The 24,874-nt window shown below is 46.5% G+C and overlaps 1 protein-coding gene across 4 annotated transcripts in view; it reads right to left on the bottom strand.

The window, feature by feature from the left end:
- The window catches only part of PAM (peptidylglycine alpha-amidating monooxygenase), a 1,252,349-nt gene that overhangs the window by 470,070 nt on the left and 757,405 nt on the right, over nucleotides 1-24,874 (bottom strand). For all 4 annotated transcript variants that reach the window (XM_078675446.1, XM_078675447.1, XM_078675444.1 and 1 more), the window contains exon 8: nucleotides 23,083-23,166. In XM_078675446.1, the coding sequence (XP_078531572.1) occupies nucleotides 23,083-23,166 (84 nt within the window). The remainder of the gene's footprint in view (nucleotides 1-23,082; nucleotides 23,167-24,874) is intronic.

Raw genomic sequence — 24,874 nt, 5'->3', positions numbered from 1 at the left:
ATTCACCCATATCCTGTGCAAAACGCCATTCCACTAGAGTTATTTCTTTGTCAATAATACTGACAGCACACACTAGGAAACAATAAACTGTAGTGCCATGTTTTCTTTTTTTTGAGAAACATTCCTATTCCCCCCCCTAGCTTTCGTTTTACCATTTCCGCCTTCTTAGTTCCTGTTCCGCTTAACCCAATTAAATGTAATCATTGCTTACTGATAGTGGATATCAAACACATTAACCAAAGGGGTGGCCCAGTCCTGTCTCTTCCGGGCAATGATTAGAGCAGGATGGTCTCGCCCTTGACCTGGGCACATCCCACGCAGCAGGACTCGCGCTTCGCTTTTAAGCGCTTTGCAGCCAAATCAGGTGGTGCTTGTTGCAGGGCTCCTCCTCCGTAGTCCTTACTGGTGCAGCAGAACATGGCTCCTCCGCCATGGGACTCATCGTGCGCTTTTAAGTACTTTGCAGCCAAAGCAGGTGGTGCTCATTGCAGGGCTCCTCCTCCGCCCAAGGAATGCTGCCGAAGGTAGTCCCCACTGGTGCAGCAGAATGCAGTGCCCACTCCTGCGTCTTGTTTAATCTCTTTGAGTGGTAGGTTTCCTGGTAGGGGTGCAGTAGGGGGTGCTACTTTCAGTAGGTAGCCTCATCCTGTGCCCAAAGGAACTTGTGCATGGCCTAATTTGCTCATCACCAGAATCTATGTTTCAAACGACTAGCCATGATATTGTTAATCAAACAAAATAGTTAATGCTTAGTTACTAGACATTTTCATCTCCTTCCATGTGTCAGGCCCTCAGTTCCCAGTCCCTCCCTTCCCGACCCATCCTTATCTTTCAATTGAATGATAGCATTTGTGCCTCAAACAACACAATACAAAAACATTTTCGGCTGTCTTAGATTGAAGACAAAAAAACAGCTCAACATTGAATAAAAGTAGTTGCCTTGTATTACTTTAGCTGAGAAGATAATTGACTAGTAGTACTGTTCTGTAATTCTGTTTGCGGATTGCCTTTGGTCTTGGTTCCCAAACAATTAAGACTTTGTTTGGCAAATTATTGATGTGTAATGTACAGTGCAGGCTGGTGACATTTCCAGGTGGTGAGGCACAAACCATTTGGGTGAGTTTTATTTGAGGTGCATGGGCCCCCTAAAAATCCCTAGGCCGTAATTCCATTTCATCTCTTTCACTAGTGGTTGCAATGCCTAGGAGTTATTCTGTTCTGAAAGGACTTAACATGCAGCAGAAATATCCTACCTCAAAACATGTCTAGGTCAATTTTAGGTTGTTGGGGGTGTTGATGACAGGGCAATATTGAGAATTCTGGAACTGGGTGCCTATCAGTGGGACATAAAGATGCTCAAACTACAGGCACATTTAATCCTTGGCTTATCTGCCTCTCTGCACAGCAAATTTACAATCGTAAAATGTGCCAATTGTGGGAAATAGCATAAGAGGGCACCCAGCTGTCAAAATATGTACAGCAACAAAGGAACAAAGGAAACAAGAATTGGCATAGCCAATAGGTCTCGCCTTTGGGACCTTATAAGTGTTTAGCCACGCAACAGTTGATGTTGTTGCACCAAGGATATTGTGCTGCATAACTAAAACAGTTATAAGGTCCCAAAGGCGAGACCAATTGGCTATGCCAATGCTTGTTTTTGTTTTAAAGGACAAGCAGTGCTATCAGGCTCCGGCTGTCACTTAGTCCACCGCATCCCACGTTGACGCTGCAGCCATCTTTGAATGGTTTTAAAGCCAATTCAAAAGCGGTTGCCAGTGTATGTGAATCCCTATCTCAACTGTAAGACTGTTCTCCTGCTTCCCAATTCTATTAAATACAAATTATGTAAAAAGAACATCCCTTTCTGAGCTGCACGGCTCCTCCTACCCAGGTTTCACATGCAGATTTGAAATACTGATGGTTTGGGCTTCCTGGAATTCAACTGGTTGGGTCCAGACTAAGGGGAGTGTAGCTATGATAATTTAATTGACTGCACAAGAAATGCAGCGTTTCACTTAGAACATAGCACGCACAAAAAAACAAACGTCAAACATCAGTGCTTTTATTCGGATTGCTAAAAAAGCTTCAAATGAGTATCTGAGATAAGTGTGCGTCAGAAGACGCGTTTACGGCCGAATCAGGACACCGGGGCAACCCCGAGTAGGCAGGGATGAGATCTGTAGATGGGAGCCTTGCTGTGTAGTGGCCACAAGAACTCCACTACTCCCCATAGACTCGGTGGGGTGACAGAGGCATGGGTCTTTCGGTACCCAGGCTCTCTGTGTAGATTTCCCTCACTGCCCCACTTGTGCCAGCGGAGTCAACGACTGCCCCAATGGTGCTTTGGGTGAAGCATGCTGCTCTGCTTTGGCCAGTCAGAGCGATGACCCTCTGCGCTGATGCACCAGAGGAAGGACTCCTGCCTTCACCAAGCAGCCCCAGGGACCTCAGTAAATGGGTTCATTAGCCTCTAGAATGCCGCCGCGCCTGGGCCGCACCCATGCGCCCTCCCACCCATGCGCTGCTTCGTGTGTACAGCCCACACTAATCTAGATGCTGCTCCCTTGCTTTTTATGCTAGTAAAGAGCATGAAAGCAGCACAAGGATTGGCAGGGGTAGGCAAACCCAGCGCTTTTTAGGTGACTGGGGGGCTGTGGCTGTGGTCCTCCCTGTTCACTAACAATGCGCTGGTAAGAGAGGCCTCAGATGCACATGTGGGGCTGGAAAAGGAAAGACATAAGTCCAACCCAACAAGCATACTTCAATGTTGCTTGCCTGGAGTCCTACTATGAATGAAGCCCCACCCCTGCCGTGATTAATAAAGAAAGGTACACAACCTGGCTGCAAATAAAAAAAAGAACACTGCAGTAGCAAAAAATAAATAAAAAAAATGTAAATCATTTATCATTTAATTTAACAATACAGGGTCAAATTACAGGGGGACAAAGCTCTTACACCCCAAAAAAACCAGGAACCGCCCCTAGTAATGTAACTCAAACGAGGAGAAACATTCCCTACTGCAGTTTTCGGAGTTCCTTTGAATAAACCGCCTTAATAAGGGCCGGACTGGCCGTAGCGGGCACCGGGCAATCCCCCGGTGGGCCGCACGGGTGGGGGCCGGTTTTGGTCTCCTGGGGCTGTTTTTGTTACAGTGCCGTTTTTGCAGCATAGCTGCAAAATCAGCCCTATAACAAAATCGGCCGAAAACCGGCCCTGGCAAAGAGCTCGGTGGCACCCCAACCCCCCTCTCCCTCCCCCCAGAGGGGGGGGTGGAGGGCAGGACCGGCCAAGCACTTTGCCAGGGCTGGTTGTGGTTCCCAGTCCGGCCCTGCCCTTAATAGAAGGGCAGAGAGCCTGATGGTTTAGATATATAGATATACTCCTCTACTCTCCCTGAAGTGTGACAGGAGAACAACAGTTATCTGCTCCCTTGCAGAGCATTTGAATAATGTTTCGATCAAGCTGTCATGTTAAATAAACAATGCTTGAATTAATCTCAGCCAATGGTAATTACTCTGAGTTCAGTCCATCATCCTACCCCCATCCCCCTCCCCCCACAATGCCACCTCAGATGAGGCTCGCCACATGCAAATCAGCCTTGATCCTGCTTCAATAGAACAGTCCAGCCTAAAGTGTCGAGCCAGGTGGTCTCTGAACAGGTACATAAGCAACCCAAGACTGGTTTCACTGTAATCATGGCTTGTCAGATGAGTATGCCCAGATATGGGTCCCCATGCTCACTGTGCTATAGGATTCAAGCTATACCTCACTGACGACACCACAGTAGATTGAAATTAGTCCAGAGTTGCTTGTGGTCCCTTCTGGAGGGATACTTGCCTGGCAGTTCGGGCGGACCGTTCCCATGAGGAGCAGGGTCGGTACTGGTTTGCAGAAGGCTGGTAGTTGCCTAGAATGGCAGGGTGGGCGAAAAAAGATGGATTGAAATGCAGCCCAGAGCGATTTCCAGTGGCTGAGATTAATCCAATCATTGTATCCATCACCTTGTTGTTGTTGCATGTTAAATAAAATGGGAGATATTTTACATAATCAATTACATACTAGATTTCACATGATAAGACTGCTTTGCAACGTGGGAGTGAATACGTGTTAGCGGTCATACTATTTGATTTAAGCTGCAACTATAAAGGTTATATTTTTGTTATTTGTGTGCTTGGTTGCCGCAATAAAAAATGTAACAGAACCATGCCAGATAATTTGTCCAAAAATGACTGTTCCAGTTAATCTTCACACAACATTTAGTGCATCGCTTAAATTGCCACTATGTGTTATTGCTGTGGTTAATTAGCCTGTAATAGCTTCTGAGCTAACTAATCTGCCCATTACAATCCGAATGTGTCAGGCAATTAGACCTTCAGAAATACTTTTTCACTAAATATGCTCATCAAAATTATGGACCACTAAAGTTAGCAGCAGTTTCTTGGAAGCTAATCTGAAATCCATTATCACTATGACAATTAATTTCCTTTCAGAATTACCAAATAATGTAACATGCCCCACAATTACCAATTCAGTTCATATGCCATATTATTGTTATGTGTTCATCTTTTTAGCCTGTTTCATGTGAGAGACTGTTCAGCTTCACAGGAACAGGCTCATGGTCTTATTCTACGAGCTCCCAATGTTGAGAGACCTTCATGACCTTCAGGATTGAATTCTGCAGAGGCACTGAGCACATCTGGCACCAATAATTTCTGCATCCTAAAAATGAGGGTAACTGTCTTGGCTCGGTGGGGATGGTGGACAGGAGATGAGAGAGGTTCCTGTGGAATCAGGGTGGCTGGGTTCTGTGATCTTGGTAGCAAAGTCAGGAGGAGATGAGGCCACATCTGGCTGGTCCGCTCCACATATAGCTCCTACTCCTTCCGGCGGTTCTTACGTCAATTCGTATTGTACCGGTAGAAAGGGCAGGTCTTAAGCAGTGCACACTCCTTGAAGTTTTTAGAACCCAAACTCAGAACCACTGGGTGGTCCAGGTGTGAGCACCTGGCAAAGCCTGCATAGACACAACAATAGATTTAGAGTCAAAGAAAAGGTTAGATACACCATGGTGCCTCAGCTATAAACTCTTAACAGAGGGATAACCTAAAAATAGCAGAAACTGAACCCTAGAAGGATTCATTCCTTAGGCGTAAGTGCCTCACACTTAGATAGCAGTGTTAGCTGAAGGCTTTTCAAGCTAAAGTGGGCTGTGCAGACATAAAACAGGACCTTCAATTATAATTAGATATTTAAACACGATCTTCAAATTCTGCGGATAAAAGAAGTGTGTGGATTACTTTGGCTGCCATTTCTTTACTCCCTCGATGTAGCCTGATGCCCATTAGAAAGCGAACCGAGAGACGCACATCACTACATAATCTTGATATGTTTAATGGTCTGGAAAATGTGATTTAAAGCCTAGCCTTCTGGCTCGTAACCCTTTTCAGAGAGCACGGACAACTAACTCACTTATTCCACAGCCTGTTGCGTTTTGTGGCCTTCGCCCTTTGTGCCATAGCACACATCGATGCAGAAAATAAAAAACAAGAGACCAGAGGCACCCGAGGAAGATTATTCACAGGACAGGACAACGGGAGCATTAATGATGTCATAAATACAAGTCGTAAGTCGAGTCTTGCTGTGACAGAGGCAGTGCAATAGGGCAGCAAGAGGGATATACAGGAAATGATATTCCTTTGGGATGAGCCCCAAGTGAATGCACCCGAAATATCTTCTATAATTTGCTGCATCGCTTTTGTCAACTCTGTATGATGCCCAATATTAGCTGCAAAAAGAGCCTGACTCAGCAAGCCTGGGGGGCAGAACAAGGGCACGGATCCAGGGATATTGCAGGCTCCATCACAGGGGTGGCATTGTTATCTGCCTCTGCTCTGACTTCCAACATTCCTAATAGTTTCCCCAGCCTATCCCGGAACAGTTATGTCATCTGTGTCTGAAACTGGCATCTTGACAACAGTTTACCCAAGATTGGGTTTAATGAAGAAAAATAGAGATTTTGCTCTATGAAATTAAACCAAAAATCAAAACCTCAATTTCACAAAACGGATTTGCGTGTGTGCAACTTGTAACACGTGTGCTGTGAGCAAATGCACCAGCATACACGCATCTGCAAAATGGGAACTTTGTAGTGGGGCAGGAGCATACCTGCCAGCTCACCTGGTGCCACCGTGTGTCACACGTTATCGGCCCCTTTATACGGGCACCAGGGGAAGAGCCGATATCCTACAGAGGCAGGGAGGGTGAAAAGCTTATGCACTGAGCGGCGTTCAGGCTCGCCTAGAAGGCACTAAGCAGCCGATATCCATCAAGAGCACTGACAGTAGCCACAACAAGCTCTGTTTTAATCATTAGTGGGCGGGGGCAGAAGTGTCGCTCAGGTACTTCTCGGCATGAAGCCCCACCCCCTCCGCAAGCAGTAAGAGTTTTTAAGTTGGCAAGCCTTCAGGAGGTGTGGAATCTACCTTCATAGAGGGATGCACATAAGCCATACCTCCCATTTCCATACGTGAACACTGGTTTGATGCAGAAAGTCTCATAGGGGAAAACACAATTCAGTCAGGCAGGAGATATTTATGTCCCCTGACTGCGCTTTAGGTTCCTGTACACCATTCAAATTATCATACTTCATTTAGGGAAAGGAATTAATAATTTTCATTTTCTTGGCGGGTTCCGTCAGCGGGCTGCTGCTCTACTAATCAGGAAGGCTGTCCTTAAAATATGGCCCGCGCTTGCCTTGCTTGTCTGGGAGTCCGCTTAGCCACCAGGTCCAACAGCGCATGGGTCTGAAAGCGCTTTGAGCAGCCCAGACTGCCAATGGCGGAGGAGCGTCGCCCCACTGCCTGGTGAAGGGCCAGAAAACCAAAAATAAAAAGTTGCATTGTTGTATTTTTCGTTTGCCAGCTTGTGCATGGGGAGGAGCAGTGCATGTGCATTCCTTAAGTGCTCATTTGTGTTTGGCTGGCCATCCCAGGCCGACCAAAACACACATACGCACTTAGGTTTCTCCAGCCCAGCTCCATTCAGCAGCCGGGCCGGAGAAACCTCCATAGACTCCCTGGTCTGAGCATGGCGCCTTTTCAGCCAGCTCAGACCAATCCCTGTGCTGCACAGGGAATGGCTGGGAGTCTGTTCCTAGCTCCCAGGGGCTGCTGGGACCTATGAAGAGACCAGCAGGAGTGACGCAGGGTGCGGCCTGCGGCGTCAGGTCAGTTTTTAAATTATTACTAACCCTTCCCGTGTTCACCCTCCCTAACGCTCTTCTCCCCCCTCGCCGCCCGCATTCCCCCATCCACCCTCACCCTTTGTTAGTGGCAGCCGCCACTGCAGGCTGGGTGTTTCTTGAGCTGTGCAGGGCTAGCATTGGTTTTGAAGGTCAATGAGAGGGAGGAGCTGCAATACAAACAAGCATTTGCAATGCAATAGGTCTCGCATTAATTACGTTTGAGCTATTGGCATTGCTAAATATTGCAACACCAATTGCAACAAAAGTCCATAAATTGTAGGCCCAAAAAATGTGTATTTATTTTTGTAGCAATGGTGGCATGCTCCGCTTTAGATGAATATGTTTAAAAGTAAAGTGTGCCATACTGTGATTGCTACAATAGTTAATTGTGGATGCGTTAACAATTGATATGTGCACTGATGGCTGGTGGTGTGTGTACCTATAGAAATTGTGCACTGATGGCTGGTGGTGTGTGAGCCTGGTGGAAGTGTGCACTGCCGGCTGGTGGTGTGTGTGCGTGGTGGAAGCGTGCACTGACGGCTGGTGGTGTGTGTGCCTGGTGAAAGCATGCACGGATGGCTGGTGGTGTGTGCCTGGTGAAAGCGTGCACTGATGGCTGGTGGTGTGCGTGCACCTGGTGAAAGCGCGCACTGACGGCTGGTGGTGTGTGTTTGCCTGGTGAAAGCGTGCACTGACGGCTGGTGGTGTGTGTGCCTGGTGAAAGCGTGCACTGACGTCTGGTGGTGTGTGCCTGGTGGAAGCGTGCACTGACAGCTGGTGGTGTGTGCCTGGTGAAACCGTGCACTGACGGCTGGTGGTGTGTGTGCGCCTGGTGAGAGCGTGCACTGATGGCTGGTGGTGTGTGTGTGCCTGGTGAAAGCATGCACTGACGGCTGGTGGTGTGTGTGCCTGGTGAAAGCATGCACTGACGGCTGGTGGTGTGTGTGCGCCTGGTGAAAGCGCGCACTGACAGCTGGTGGTATGTGTGTGCCTAATGAAAGCGTGCACTGACGGCTGGTGGTGTGTGTGCCTGGTGAAAGCGAGCACTGACGTCTGGTGGTGTGTGCCTGGTGGAAGCATGCACTGACAGCTGGTGGTGTTTGTGCCTGGTGAAAGCCTGCACTGATGGCTGGTGGTGGTTGTGCCCGGTGAAAGCGTGCACTGACGACTGATGGTGTCTGTGCCTGGTGAATGTGTGCACTGATGGTGTGGTTGTGTGTGTGGTTGTATGTGTGGTTGTGGTTGTGTGTGTGGTTGTGTGTGTGTGTTGTGTGTGGTTGTGTGTAGTTGTGTGTGTGGTTGTGGTTGTGTCTGTGGTTGTGTGTGTGTGTGTGGTTGTGTGTGTGTGGTTGTGTGTGTGTGGTTGTGTGTGTGTGGTTGTGTGTGTGTGGTTGTGTGTGTGTGGTTGTGTGTGTGTGGTTGTGTGTGTGGTTATGTGTGTGGTTGTGTGTGTGTGGTTGTGTGTGTGTGTGTTTGTGTGTGGTTGTGTGTGTGTGTTTGTGTGTGTGTTTGTGTGTGTGGTTGTGTGTGGTTGTGTGTGTGGTTGTGGTTGTGTGTGTGGTTGTGTGTGTGTGTGGTTGTGTGTGTGTGGTTGTGTGTGTGTGTGGTTGTGTGTGTGTGTGTGGTTGTGTGTTGTGTAAGGTTGTGTGTGCTGTTGTGTGTGGTTGTGTGTGTGGTTGTGTGTGTGTGTTTGTGTGTGGTTGTGTGTGTGGTTCTGAGTGTGGTTGTGAGGTTACGCAGTTTTAAGCCTCGCTTCGCTACAGCCGCAATTTTGCGTTTAGTCGCCATTTTATGTTGCCTCACTCAGGCAGCACGGCTAACGCGGAGAAAATGGTCTTTTCTGCCCCTTTCAGCTGTTCGATGTTTTTCTCGTCAAGGAGCAACCTTTGTCCTTGTGTGCGATACTGATGTCAGGGTCCGGACGAGTTTGCAAAGCCATGTCTAGACTGATTAATCCATGACTTACTCCACTGTTTGGTTCCCACCATTCTTCTCTACCTTATCTTATTTAACTGGCCTTCACTATTCTCTTCGTGTGTTCTCTTGTTACATAGCCCTTCTTTTGAAGCATTCTACACATGTTTTGCCACCTGCAAATTGAATTACGGGCACTAGTGTTGATTAACCTGATGGGAGGAGAGCACACGGGGTCTGAAAGGAGGGTGTGTTTTAGACATCTGATAGCTTGTTTTCGAACTATTCCTATTTGTCAGTTTTGTGTATATTGGGAGTTGTCATTGTAAACTTGTGTTGTATAATAGACTGTGCGCCACAGATTGAAGTGGCAGTCTCTTGAGAACCTACCTGTGTGGTACTTCTTAGATAACTGTGCTTAGCTGCAGCTAATAAAACTACTTTTCTACACCAAACAGAGTGTCCTGTGTCTCTGTCGGTCGAGGCAGGTGAACTCGGAGATCTTAGGCGTGGCCTGCGCCGCTCGGCTCATAAGGCCGGGTTCTCCAATTGGCGCCCATTGTGGGGCGACTTCAGCGGTAGTAGTTCTGCCCGAGAGTCGTGAGGAGCTTCGCAAGAAAATTCCGGAGGATTTCGTGGACCACGTGAGCGACCCCTGCATGTCGAAGTGGACCGAAGGTCTTTTTGAAGCGTGGCTACTCCTTCCCGACGGCTGCTGACGACTGCTGCCCTGACTGTCGCCCTGCCTTGGCCCTTTGGTGATGATTGGTATCACGAGACGATAGACGGACATCTGTTGGCGTGAGAAAAGCATTTAGTTAAGTATTTGTGGGTAGCGCCCACTCTCTTTGTTTTTGTATTTTGTTATTCGATTAGCGCGCTAACCGAAGCCAAGGGGTAAGTACGTTTGTGCTGTGACTCTATTGTCTAAGAATCCCTTGACATTTGTAAGGACAAAATGCCTGGATGTAGTAAGTTTAAGAAATTTTGGTGTTATGGTTGTTTTGCGGATTCCCGATTGGAGGATTCCTGTCCAATTCCTCAAGTTGGAACTCCTACTGACGAACTTTACTCAAAGCACGGTATGGGTCCTATAGTTTTTAATGAAATATGGACCCGTTACACTAAAAAGGACGGTGTTTTGCAATGGCCACAAAATGGGTCCTTTGAGCCAGATATACTAGATAATTTGGAAGCGATTTTATTCAAGAGAAAAGCCCGGCCGGCAATGTTTGACTCCTTTCGCCTATGGCGCAAGGAAGCCAAACAGAAAGAAATTAAGCAAATGAAGAAAGATAAGAAAGAACAGAGTATGTCGATTCTGCAGGCTGCCCAACAATTTAAAAATGATGAAGCTGATCAAGCGATTGAGGTTTCAGAAAGACAACATCGCATGGCAATAGATAGATGTTATCCTGTATTGCCTACGGTATCAAAGAGTAAAACTCCTGATGATGATTCCTTTATGTCCCATTTGTTGACATTACCTCCGCCTTATGTATTAGGAGCTAGTGCACCGCCATTACAGCCTGCTGCCAATGCAGCTGCTGTACTTCCTGCACAGTTGCCTGTCCCTGTGATTCCGCCTCAACCCCCTCTGCCAGCAATATCGGTACCCCAATCTCCTGTGCCTCAGTCTTTTCTATCTGCTGTTTCTTTTGCTACAGATTCCTCTTCTGTCTTACAGAATACTTTGTCCCCCGTTTTAGTGTCAGATTCCCCTGCAGCTCGACGGCGTTTAGTCGACACTGTCTCAGGTCTTTTGTCACCTTTTCTTGGACCTCTTTTCTTCTCTCCTGCCTCGTCTAGGAGGCAATCTCGTAGTCAATTTCCAGATTTGGAAGAACGGACTAAATTAGATTCCCTTGCCTATAATTGGATTATGAGTCGTGTACAGTATAATGCACGTGATATTTTAGATACTTTCCTTCAATGGAACGCGCCCACACAGAGATATGTATTTGATGTCATGTGTAATACTCTGATTAAGGAATGGGGAGACGTAGATTTAGACTCGCCTCCTCAGGATTTATTTGACATACAGGATCAATTTGATAAGGGACTTATTGTGGGTCCTGCTGTAGAACATGCTGTTCAGAAACTTGTTGCTTTTCGATCTACACTTTTCTCTCAAAATTCTCTTGAGCCTGATCCCGCGGTTCGTCGTAAAACGGCACAATACCCAATGCGAGAAGTTCCTCCGATATGGAGAGATGCAGTTCTACAAGCAGGTAATGTTCCTGGTGTTCCTGCTCATTTTCAGCGTATATGGGTACACGATCCTTGGAAAAGGTCAGAAGTATTGGCACTCAAACAGTCTTTACCGGACCCTTGTAAGAATCCTGCGGGATATTATAAAGAGCTGTCTCAGACTGTTGACGCTTGTATTATGAATTTGGCAGATATTGACTTACTCATGGGGAATGTAGTCCCACAAGCAATATGGGCCAAGATTCGTAGGCAGGATCATGCGGTAGCTCTAGGTGGTGATTGGGCTGCCATTACAGCTGCAGATGCAGGTCAAGTAGGTGGGGCCAAACCGGATGCCCTGATCACAGAATTGCCTGGAAAAATAATAGATTTGATGAAAACTTTAATGCCTGCGATGCGTGTTAATTGGGATACGTTAGCGGCGTGTAAGCAAAAGACGAATGAAAGTGTCTCCGACTTCTTTACTCGGTTTGAGGAGACTTTCATCGACCATAGTGGTCAAGACATGAGTACTGAAGGTGGACAGCGATTGTTCGTAGACAAATTTGTTTTTAATTTACTTCCAGAATTATCAAATAAATTAAAACAATCAGAGAGTTCTTGGGCTGTCTCTTCCACTGCTCAGATATTGGCTACTGCTCAATATTATGAGGATAAGGAGGACAAGGAGAAAGCGGAGAAAAAGACTAAAGACTTGAAAACAAAAGTCCTTCTGCAACAGGCTTATCCCCCTCGTTCTGCTCAGCCCTCATTTTCACAGCCCCCGCAGTTTCAGAGGTTGTTGCAGAAGCCAGTCCCCTCAGTTCCACGAGCTCCATTGGGCCCCAACCAGTGTGCTTATTGTAAAGAAGATGGTCATTTTAAGAATACTTGTCCAATTTTATTGCAACGGTATGGTGGATCATTGGCGCCACGGGGTGGTGGTGATTCTCGATCCATATCCAGAGGAAGGGGTCGTGGTGCGCCACCTCAGGAACGACGTCCCTCTCCCTCTCAAGACTCTACGAATTATTTTGATCAGCAGAATTCTCAATCTGCACAATACTACAATGATGACTATTGTTTCGATAATGAGGACGTTGCTTTCCATACTAGCTAGGACAGCCATAGGTAAAGTAAGGGAGTCATATCAGTTCCAGTAGATCAGGAAGGACCTTATATTAATGTTATGGCATTAGGTGTTACAGAACCATTTCTCTTGGATACTGGTGCTATGAGAAGTTCTATAATGCATTCTAAACTCCCTGGGGCACCTTTGTCTGGCTTAACAAATGTTTCTGTAGGATTCTCTGCCGCCCCAGTTTCAAATCCTATCTCTTGTCCTTTGCCCATTTCTATTGGTCCATATGATTTGGAAGCTCCACTCCTTTTAACGACGGGATGCGGAGAAAATTTGTTGGGTTTGGACCTACTGAAACGTTCACATGCTACGCTGTATTGTTCACCCTCTGGTGTGCACCTTACTTTAGGTGATAAGTTGACTTCTCCAATGTATGTATCTAAAGAACAGCTACCACCCGAGTTGCGTTCACTTCCCGCCACAGTTTGGGCTGTGGGTCCAAATGATGTTGGCTTGTTGCAAATTCCACCATATGTAATTACTGTTAAAGACAATGTTAAGATGCCACGTGTTCCACAATATAAAATATCCAGTGATGGTGAGAGAGCTTTGTTGGCCATTGTTCATGATTTGGTTAAGAAGGGTGTGGTTGAAGAGACTAGAGGAAACGTTTGCAATAGTCCTGTTTTGCCTATTCTTAAACGTACTGATCCCTCTCAACCACCTGTGTATCGTTTTGTAATTGATCTTCGAGAGGTCAACAAAATTGTTGTCCCTCAATTTCCTGTTGTGCCAGATATCACAGCTTTGCTTACCATGATTCCTGCTTCAGCAGGTTGGTTCTCAGTGATAGATCTTAAAAATGCTTTCTTCAGCATTCCCATTGCCGAAGAAAGTAGGGATCTTTTCGGCTTCTCTCTCGGAGGTCGCAGCTTCCGGTTTAAGCGCGCACCCCAAGGCTATTGTGAAAGTCCTTCAATATACAGTCAAGCTTTGAAGTCACAACTTGACACCTTTTCTTTGCCCTCAGGTGCCACTCTTATCCAATATGTGGATGATTTGTTGATCGCTGCAGATTCTGAAAATGTTTGTAAAGCAGCAACTGTATCGCTCTTACAGCATTTGTCTGATTCACATCATAAAGTATCGTCTTCCAAGTTACAATATTGCCGACAAAAGGTTACCTATTTAGGTCATATATTGTCGAAGGAGGGAATGTGATTGACTCCAGAACGTATTCATGCAATTGCACGAATGCCTGTACCATCCACACAAAGAAAAGTGCGTGCTTTCTTAGGCATTACCTCTTATTGTAGACAGTGGATTCCAAATTTTTCCCTTCTTGCTAAACCACTGTTGGCACTTACACTTAAAGACACGCCCCAGCCTTTGCCTTGGACTGATGAATGTCAAAAGAGTTTTTCTGATTTGCGTACTGCTTTCTGTTCTGCTCCTGTGTTGGGTACTCCAGATTACAGTAAACCTTTCACACTCTATGTGCATGAAAGGGAAGGTTGCGCATTATCAGTATTGACGCAACGATTTAGCGACAAACAAAGGCCGTGTGCCTATTTTTCTGCAACATTAAATCCAGTAGCTAAGGCATTACCTAGTTGCCTTAGAGCAACAGCAGCAGCGGCAATTTCTATTCGTCAGTCCGCTGGACTAGTGCTAGATCATACTCTTAATGTTATGGTGCCACATGCAGTAGATACTCTTCTTAATAGGACGAAAATTCAGCATTTAACGAGTGCTCGCTTGTCTGGATACGAGTTGACACTTCTGGCTAGTCACATACACATAAAAAGATGTAATGTCCTGAATCCAGCAACATTGTTGCCTGCTTTGGATGCTAGCAATGTACAAGATCAGCATGATTGTTTTCTTCGCACTGAAGAAGAAACGAAGGGTCGAATAGACCTTAAGGACACACCACTTGTGGATCCGGATGGGATCCTATGGGTAGATGGGTCATGTTTCAAGCTCCCTAATGGTGAAACCACAGCTGCTTATGCAGTAACGACGTTGTATACAGTGGTAGAAACTGCACGCATTCCGCATAATTCAGCGCAAGCTGCAGAATTGATTGCATTGATAAGAGCATGTGTGTTGGCGAAAGAGAAGAGAGTGACTGTCTATACCGACAGCCAATATGCATTTGGCGTCGCCCATAGTTTTGGACGTTTGTGGAGGGAAAGAGGATTCTTTAACTCCCACGGCACCAAGATACAGCACGGTCAGTTGGTAACTGACCTTCTCGAATCACTTGCCTTGCCTACTCAAATAGCGATTGTGAAGTGCAGTGCGCATAAAAATATTACTGATGATGTGGGTCAAGGAAATGCGTTTGCAGATGAGATAGCGAAGGAAACAGCGAGGAATGTTGGAAGTCGCATGTATGTTGCAGGGCCTGCTAGATGGGTTGCAGAAGCTGGTATGTGTGAGGACACAGTGGAAAGTGTGAAAGCAATCCAGAAGGAGGCCACTGAGAAGGAATTAAGTACGTGGAGAGAAAGTACGGGAATGTTGGATAGTACGGGATGTTGGACGGAATTGTCAGAGCATCAACGGTGGTTGTTACCTGATGCGTATGTACTGCCTGTAGTCACTATGGCCCATGGACCAGCCCATATTAATGCACGGGGTATATGTAAGCTTTTAGCTCCAGTATGGCAGAATGCTGGTATTCCTAAATGTGCAGAAAACGTGGTGAAACATTGCATTGTTTGTTTGATGCACAATCCAGGAAAGGGAACTCCAACTCCAGCAGGTCACTTTGCACCCCCTACGTACCCATTCGAGGTACTGCAAATAGACTACATCCATATGGAGCGTTTCAATAATCTCAAGTATGTCCTGGTGGTGGTTTGTGCCTTTTCCAGATGGATAGAGGCCTACCCCCTAAAGGACAACACTGCTTTGTCCACTGCAAAAATACTCCTGAAAGAATTCTTCCCGAGGTTTGGTTTGCCACGCATTGTCTGGAGTGACAATGGAAGTGAATTTGTAGGTGAAATTATGCAAAAGGTGTGTGTAGGTCTAGGCATTAGACAGAAATTCCACGCGGCAAACCATCCTCAGTCAGCAGGTTTGGTAGAGTGCTACAATGGCACTCTCAAACTTAAGCTAGCAAAGATTCAGGCCAGCACGGGCCTTTCTTGGCCTGATGCTTTGCCTTTAGCACTCCTTTCTACTAGAACAACTGTTCACTCTCGTTTGGGGCTTAGCCCATACGAGATTATGTTTGGACACCCAGCTAACGTCTGGGGAGTCCCCAGACCCAAAAAGTACTCAGATATACCCTACCCACTGTTGGTTGACTATTTGCATGATCTCACCACTAAATTGCATGTTATTCGTCAACAGGTCCAAAACGCTTTACCAGAGGCCTCTTCAGATCCTGGACACACCATCCAGCCTGGGGACTGGGTGTGCTTGAAAATTTTCCAGAGAAAAAAGAACCTGGAACCTCGCTGGGGGCCTCCAAGACAAGTTCTGCTTACAACTCGTACAGCTGTCAAGGTCCTGGGGAAGAAACATTGGATCCACGGTGTGCACTGCAAAAGGGTACCATTGCCTTTGCCGTATGACCAGTGGGTCCGAGAAGGTATAGGTGACAGTGAGTTTGAACAGGTACCCAGTTTCGTGCCGTTCAGCAGTGCACACCTGGATTGGATTAGCTCGGAGAAAGAGGACGATGATGTTCTACAGGAAGCTGTACCCGTTCATCTGAGAGTCGATACAACAGATCCCAAACATTTATTCCAGGACCAGACAACCATTGGAAAGAGACGATACAATTTGAGGAAAAGATCCCCTAAGGACAATCAGTTTTGACTTTCACTTTTTTTAAACTCTATTAATAAAGATACATTTTTCCTTCCCTTATCCATCAAGTTGCAGGGTCACGGTAGGAGTCTTGAGCTGTGACCTGAATAGTGACTAGGTCAACAGGACTTGCAGTGTCATAGGACGGCTAACAATCACAGCCAAGTGATTAAGGAAGATTATCGTGAGCGACGCCTTTAGAGTAATGGATAGTGCAGGGAAAGGAAGTGATATTAAAATGTTGAAGAGAGCTCATTATAAGAAATTATTATTTGGTTGTTGTGGCGTAGCCCTATGTGTTTTAGTAGGTTTAAGTAGTTTATTAGCATGCATAGGATGGATTATTCATGTCCTGCAGTCAGTGCCTGTTCCCGTTTCTGTCCCTCTAACTCCCTCTACTACTGTTTCACCGCATAAGTTTTACTCACTCCCAGATCACGAGCAAATGAGAAGAATGGAATATATTAACAATTCGTTTATCCAACTGTTACACCAGCATCAATTGATAGTAAATGTTACTGATTGTTGGGTATGTGGTCTCATACCACATAATACACAAAGAGGAATGCCGTATCTAGTCCTCCCCTTCTCATATGAAGGTTCTGCTTGGGCCTATCTGGCTATGTTTTCCAATGCATACCAGAATTTACTTCGGTACCCTTCTGGTGGATCCTATAATGGTGGAGTGGATTTCAGTCATAGTTCTTTGATAAAGGGCATTGTAACTATTGCAAAGATTGATGATATCATCAAGATTCCCAAAGACGAAAAGAGAGCGTATGATGGGTGGAATATAACTCGCTACACTCTTAGCCTTACTGACAAGCTCAAGCAACAGAGTTCTGCACCGATTTGGGTACTACCCCAAAGAGGTCGTTTGTGCTTGCAAATAAACGGCCAGAATACCAAACCTAAGCAAGAGAGAAGCAACTGTTCCCACACTTATGTCTATACTCCTTCTACACCCGCACCATTAGTGACTTCACAAGGTACATATTTCATCTGTCATGATAAAGCTTATACATGGCTTCCCACACACTTCTCGGGTACATGTTATGTAGCTTTTCTCCTCCCTCCTACATACACCGCTCCTGCTGATTATCATAGGAAGAGAGTTGCTAGAGGAGTGGTAGATTCAGAAGATACAGTAGGGCAAGAAGGAGGGGATTTTCTGAAAGGGTTTCTTCCCTTTTGGAATCCGATGGCCAATAGCAAAAATATCAGACAGTTGATCCGTGTGGTTGATGCCACAATCAATGTAACTTCTGGAGCTCTGAAAAATTTGACTGCTGAGCTTCAGGCGGATCGACTTATGACCTTACAGAATAGAATGGTTTTAGACATAATACTTGCAGATAAAGGAGGAGTTTGCAAATTGATTGGGTCCAGTTGTTGCATTTATATTCCTGACAACGCCCCTACAGTATACCAAGCCATCTCTAAGCTACATGTCATCTCTGAGTCTATCCACCAAGATACTGGAGATTGGTCTGTGATGGGATGGTTTTGGGGACTACTGTCCACTTGGGGATGGAAAGTGCTAACTTTCCTTGGAATGATTTTAGCACTCGTCTTTTCTTGTTGTCTTTGTCTACAGTGTGGTCCAGCTATTTGTGGACTCTGTGCCACAATCTGTGTCTCCAAACCAGTAGTACAACAGACAGAACACATTAAGATGATGGTGCAGCAACATCTTAGTGACCTCATGACCATTGATATCGACTCAGATTGAAATGGGTTCCTTTGTGCTTTGCCTGAGTATGGCAAAAGGAGGGTCTGAGGTTACGTAGTTTTAAGCCTCGCTTCGCTACATCCGCCATTTTGCGTTTAGTTGCCATTTTATGTTGCCTCACTCAGGCAGCACGGCTAACGCGGAGAAAATGGTCTTTTCTGCCCCTTTCAGCTGTTCGATGTTTTTCTCGTCAAGGAGCAACCTTTGTCCTTGTGTGCGATACTGATGTCAGGGTCCGGCCGAGTTTGCAAAGCCATGTCTAGACTGATTAATCCATAACTTACTCCACTGTTTGGGTCCCACCATTCTTCTCTACCTTATCTTATTTAACTGGCCTTCACTATTCTCTTCGTGTGTTCTCTTGTTACATAGCCCTTCTTTTGAAGCATTCTACACATGTTTTGCCACCTGCAAATTGAATTACGGGCACTAGTGTTGATTAACCTGATGGGAGGAGAGCACACGGGGTCTGAAAGGAGGGTGTGTTTTAGACATCTGTTAGCTTGTTTTCGAACTATTCCTATTTGTCAGTTTTGTGTATATTGGGAGTTGTCATTGTAAACTTGTGCCACTTCAAACTGTGCGCCACAGTTTGAAGTGGCAGTCTCTTGAGAACCTACCTGTGTGGTACTTCTTAGATAACTGTGCTTAGCTGCAGCTAATAAAACTACTTTTCTACGCCAAACAGAGTGTCCTGTGTCTCTGTCGGTCGAGGCAGGTGAACTCGGAGATCTTAGGCGTGCCCTGCGCCGCTCGGCCCATAAGGCCGGGTTCTCCAGTTGTGTGTGTGTGTGGTTGTGTGTGTGTGGTTGTATGTGTGATTGTGTGTGTTTGTGTGTGTGGTTATGTGTGGTTGTGTGTGTGGTTGTGTGTGTGGTTGTGTGTGTGTGGTTGTGTGTGTGGTTGTGTGTGTGTGTTTGTGGTTGTGTGTGTTGTGTTTGTGGTTGTGTGTGTGGAGACCTAAAAATGAACCACAAGCACTCAGCACAGCAACAGGCAGCCGTGCAGGACAAACCGGGGATTTCAGCCCTCCACATCGACCCCCACAAACAAATGCCAAAAGTGGCCACAGCAGAGCCCAACAGGCACCCACCAGATAGGCGAGGAAAAGCACAAGCAATGGCGACCCCCACCAGCAACCTCTGGTAAGACAGTCTGGGCAAAGCGGACCACAGAAAAAGCAAAGTATACATCGGCTGGAGAAAAAGCAGCACAGACCTCTGACCAGGTAATCCTGAGAACCATATAATGATATCCAACAATGCTATAGGAGTTCATTAAAATGCATATTCGTTCAAGGCAAGGCTGACTGTACACCCTCAGGCCCTTCTAATCTGGATGGTACAATTGGCCTAGCTTAGCCTACCGCCTCTCAAGGCATTGTGAAAGGTGCAGTGCTGCCATTCTGTGCTGGAAACATGCCTACACCCACAGAATGCCCAGCAAAATTCGGAATTTACAAGTAGCACTAATGTACACGTTTGTTTTCATGTAGCTCTTTATTTAGGGACACAATTGTGAGCTGTACTTCTAAAAGCTACACAATTGTGAGCAGTACTTCTTCTGAAAGCTACATCGATGAGGCAACTGGGCCAAACAGGTGCACTGGTGACATTTGTGTCGAATCTGCCACGAGTGCAGCGAACTGAGACGACAAGTGCGATATTAGGCACTACATTAAAAAAAACAAGGTCAGTGGTGTAGACATTGTGTCCTGCGACCTACTACAAGGAAGAGAATGCTGCTTGAATTATAAAATACAACAATAATCAGGGTTCAGTGGGGCCCTGGTGCCACTGCACCTGTTGCACTCACTGAAGCTACGCCCCTGGCCAAGACACACTTGTTGACAAGCGCAACGGCGTAAATAAATCAGATAAATGATAAACTTTGACACAGCTGCTCACACAACCTGTAGGAAGGAGTAAGACCGCTCTTTGTCACACCCTTAGTGTGAAATGTTTTCAGAGTGCATTATCCCCCTCCCCCCCGTGGGCCCCCCTCCAGTCTTACAAACTCGTACAAAGGATAGTTTTGGTACTATACACACCATGATGAAAACGCTTATCTTGCAACACTTAACCGATTAAATTAAGGGAGGCCACACTTACTTCACCCACTAAACTAACACGTTGACCCCTCCCCGGCCTCCAACAAACACACGAGATGGTGCCCATGGATGCCACACCCCACACCCTCGCATGACCTTTGAACCAACAGCAGTGCGCTAAGTGCAGCATATTACAAGGTGAACTACAAGTCCCAGAATGCAGCGCGCTTGTGGCAGCCAGGCACACCGGCTGTTGATAGACGTACAAGGCAGGTGTGTGAGCCTCGCCAGGGCTGGTTGTGACTTGCTGGGGGAGAGGGGGTCTCCTGTTAACAAGAACCCCCTCAGGCCTGCCCAGGGTACTTGGCGCAAGGGCAGGTGCCAGACACGGGAGCCCCGCCGTAGGCCAAGGTGAAAACACAATTAACAACAATCCCAGAAAGGTTAATCCACTTAGAGAAGACGCACATGCGGCGGGGGTGACGAAGGGGGGTAAAATGTATTAGCATTAAATGCCCCCCTCCCCTCCCCCCCCAAACGGGCACACAATGAGCTTGAGAACGGTCACTAATGCGATTACATCTTCAGGGGAGGCGGGGGTGTCAGCAGGACACCGCTTTGTTTGTAAACCCTGGGCTCTGCCTACTCACTGGCACATACTATAGAACACAGCGCCAATGCAGCTGCTTCTGGGTGTTTTACAGGTGGCCAGATGAACCATGGCAAGAAGGCCATCTGCAGGCGGGGAGGGCGTGCATTTCTCAGTGCCTCATAGAGCTGAAAGGGGGGCGAAGCGCTAGATCTGCGCCTCGGCTGGGGGTACAGGGGAGGACGGCTGAGCACAGGCGGAGTCATGAGGGCCAGTCAGATCTATCCTTCAAGGGTAGATTCGAGGCTGGTAGGGCTGGGGCAGAGTCGGTGCTATGTGAGGCTGGGACAGAGTCGGCTGCGGCAGAGTCAGTGATCGTTTGAGGCTGTGGCAGAGCCAGTGCTCGTGTGAGGCTGGGGCAGACCCAGGAGTCACGCACGGCTGATCAGGATGAATGCGCAAAGGGGAGGGGCGGGAGTGAGCGTGGCAGCATGGTGAACTCGCTATCTAACCTAACAAGCGGCACAGAAGAAAAATAAACTAAAATGAAGGCAAGTTAGATCTGTCCTTCAAGGGTAGATTCGAGGCTGGTAGGGCTGGGGCAGAGTCGGTGCTATGTGAACTTGCTATCTAGCCTAACAAGCGGCACAGAGGCAAAAAAACCCGAGAAATCGGGTGGTGGGGTGTTGAAAGCCTCACCTGGTGTACGTGGGCACTCCGGGCTCTACATCTTCTCCGGTCTCCAGGGGTCGGCGGGGCCCCCTTCATTTGTAATCCTCACAGTGTCACACAGGCTTTTGGGAAAAACAAAGCAGCGAGTGGTGCGCGCGCGTGCGCCATATGCTTTCAATTATCGTGCCTGTGTCTGGGCACGATAATTGAAACCATATGGCAGGAAATGCGCATAATAGACACCAATAGGCCAGGGGCGGAGCTATGTGCCCGCCTCTGGCCTATTGTGTGCTATCTTTAACCGCATCGATGCGGTGCATTTTCCCGTTGTGTGCTGGAAAATGCAAAAACAAATGTTCCATGACGAGCTGGGCTTGTCATCAGCGTAGCAGGAGGCTACCTCATGAGGAGCCCAGCTCGTCATGAGCGTGGAAGGGGTTAAAACGAACACGCAGGGAAAGGCCAATAGCAGCCCGCAAAAGTACAAACACACGCACAAGCGTGTTCATTTCCAAGGTCCATTTCTGGAACCCGGTCAAAAGGACTCTCGTTGCGCGAACACTGCTGCACAGTGTAACGCTAGGCGCAAGACCTAAAAACGCATTTGAAACGCGGCTTTAGAAAAAGGTCTTTACTTTCAAAGATGATAATGAGGACCTTAAACCTGATACAGTGAGTGCCTATGAACCAGCAGGGGAGAGGCCTCTAGCGGCCCCATTACGATATCCCCATTATCTCTGCGAGGAGATATCATGCTCAAATTCAGGGCTTGTGTAGCACCATACGATAATGAGCATTACAAAATTTAAGCCCCCAGACTGGGCAATAACATCCTGAGCCAGGAATTACATGATCTTTTTTCACTAGGTTTGAGAAGATCCCAGGGACTTTAACACAAATATTTTCCACCTGGTACTGGAGGCCTGGTGGTGGATGTGGGATGTGGGGCGGGTGGTGTTGAGGGCATCTGAGAAATGGGAAATAGAATCACCCAAGTGATCAGTAGAGGCTGGCAAAGAACGAGGGGAGGGGCGGGGAGATTTGCATGGGGTTGCGGGGGGAGAGGGGTGCAAAATACAAGCAAAAAAAAAAACGTACCTCCTCGCCGCGTTTCTCTCTTCAGTCATCCCTCGTTATCTCTCCGGTCTAGCCGGATTCAGGAAGCACACAGGCTCCCTCCACTAAGCCAATCACAATGCTGCAATACAGCATGTGATTGGTTTTAGCACCGTGGCTCGGTGCTTAGATGGGGAATCGGAGGCTGGTCATGTTCCCCACCAGGCTGTGTAATTCAGCCTGGTGGGGAAAATTCAAAGTGCGCATAACTGTTTGGCCTCCCCGCTAGGGCCGGCCAAACAGTCATGCGCACTTTGGAGTGCAGCAACCACTTCTCCTACCGGATGTTACAGGAGTCCAGCCTCGCTCCGCCCAACCCGGCTGACACTAGAAATAAATTGATAATAACAGCAATAACTTCTGCTATTATCATTTTTTTCTACACTGCTCCAAGAGCACTGGGGCAATACTCCTCTGCCATAGTGGAAGAGACGCCACAGCATGGGATACTGCTCCAGGCAACTTGTAATAGAGGTCTAAGACTTCAGTGCAGCCTGGACCCTCCAGTGATCACCACATAGATGTAAAGGTCAGTCAGCTAGTGGGTCTCAGAAATGTGCGAGTTGCAAACTGTGAGTTACAAATGTGTGTGCTTATGTACTTAAACAGACACTAAAAGAACAAGCAATGTGCATAATAATATGTTATTGAAAGCAGCAGAGCTTACCTTTAAATGCAGTGACATCACCATAGTGAACCTGGAGCACAAAATATTTGTTGCCCGATGTTCCTCCAACTTTGAATCCAACACCTTAAAATCATGTAAAAAGAACATATTTTAGATTTCAAAATAGTCGTTTATATAACGTATTTAACATTAAGGCAAAGCCAAGCAAAAACATTTATATATTCTATTTTTTCTGGAGAAAAACTACAGGTGGAAACTGTTTTGACCCTTCTTGGCTATGGTTGCTATGATTTGGGAAAATGGGCAGGAGGGCAAGAAGCTGATGGAAGCTCATGTCTGCTTAAAAACGCTTCCATTGCTCTGCATGCATGGTGTAATCTTGGCACTGCGACCCTTTTGTGCATGTTGATGCTTAAAATATAATAGTGTTGCGCCTTGCCATTCCTGTGGTGTAAGTTATCTAAATAGAAAAGGACTCTAAATGTATATGCCAATCATTATTCACAATCGTACAGAGGGGAAGAAGCAAAACGAAATGGTAAATAACAAATTTGAATACATAGTAGATCTTCCAATTTTGGTTCTAAGGAAAACGCCACACACACTACCCCGGCGACCTTCCTGCAGTGTGTACCCTAACTGCTTGCCACCATACGCCACCTGCTCCTTCCCATCCTTAGGAGGCCATGATCCAGTAAAAGGATAAGGGAGTGGCTCTGCTGCTACCCCCATGGACTACTTACCTCGTTTTCTGGCTGCCCTTCTCCTATAAAGAACAGGTCATAATATGTAGCAAGTTGGGACCTACAGTGCTTGACTAGATTGTAGTCCTCCGGAGGGCCCGCAGTGTGTGGCAAATATCATCAGTTATTCCACGCCTGTTCAGTTGGTGATGACTGGTCTACGGGCTGGCTCAATTATTACAGGCATCCTTACTCTTGTATCAGTACGCCTACGCTTGTATTTACGTGTCAGTGGCCCCACATACTGTTCCACACTGTGTATGATCAAGACTCTGTATACTCCTGCCTGCCTTCGGGGTTCATGGGCCTGGCAGTGCTAACTAACCCAAGCATAGGCTTCTTCTTGAGTAAAAATAGTAACAGATATTTACATATATTTTTGGAAAGATTAATTATTCTTCAAACTTATCAAAGACTGAAAAGTGCATTTTGTAAATACTGGTACCTTTTCAACATTGTTAATTAATGGTTCCCCTCTCTTACCAAAGCTGTGTTGTTCTGTGGTTAATGTGTGTGATGGACAAGATCTAGATATGTCAGCTATGTCTTAAGCGATTGCAAGAGGATTAAGCAGTATAAGGGAGTGGTTATGCAGCCTGTATGAGATACAATTATTAGCTAACTGCTGGGAGTGTGGGCCATAAAGGCTGCATATGAATTGACTCTACCATGTAATACACAGTCTAGCCATAGGTGATCCATTCTTAGCTTACCTGGATACAGAAAATAGTGTTCTGGTTGGGTTGTTCATTGAAAATTCTATTTGAAGGTTCGATTATCTTTCCACGTTCGATCCCATGGTTGTGGGGTGACCTAGTTCTCTTGGAATTAGCCATGTTTTCAACTATCTTCTGAAGTGTAGATACTCCTAAATGCTTAAATTCTTGGCTGGTAGCGAGTTCCAGAGCTTTTCAGCTAGTACTGAAAAATCAGTGACTCTCATGGATTTCTTATATGTATGATGATCCATGGTGCAGGCCTGGAGTGCAGTGTCCTATACTGCATGAATTTAACTTGTATGTATAGTGATCTGTTTCCTTTGAAGATTCTAAGGGGAATGCAGAGTGCATTGAACATTGCTCTTCTAG

Source organism: Lissotriton helveticus, chromosome 2_1, assembly GCF_964261635.1.
Source record: "Lissotriton helveticus chromosome 2_1, aLisHel1.1, whole genome shotgun sequence".
Taxonomy (NCBI): domain Eukaryota; kingdom Metazoa; phylum Chordata; class Amphibia; order Caudata; family Salamandridae; genus Lissotriton; species Lissotriton helveticus.
This window is presented reverse-complemented; position numbering and strand designations above follow the sequence as displayed.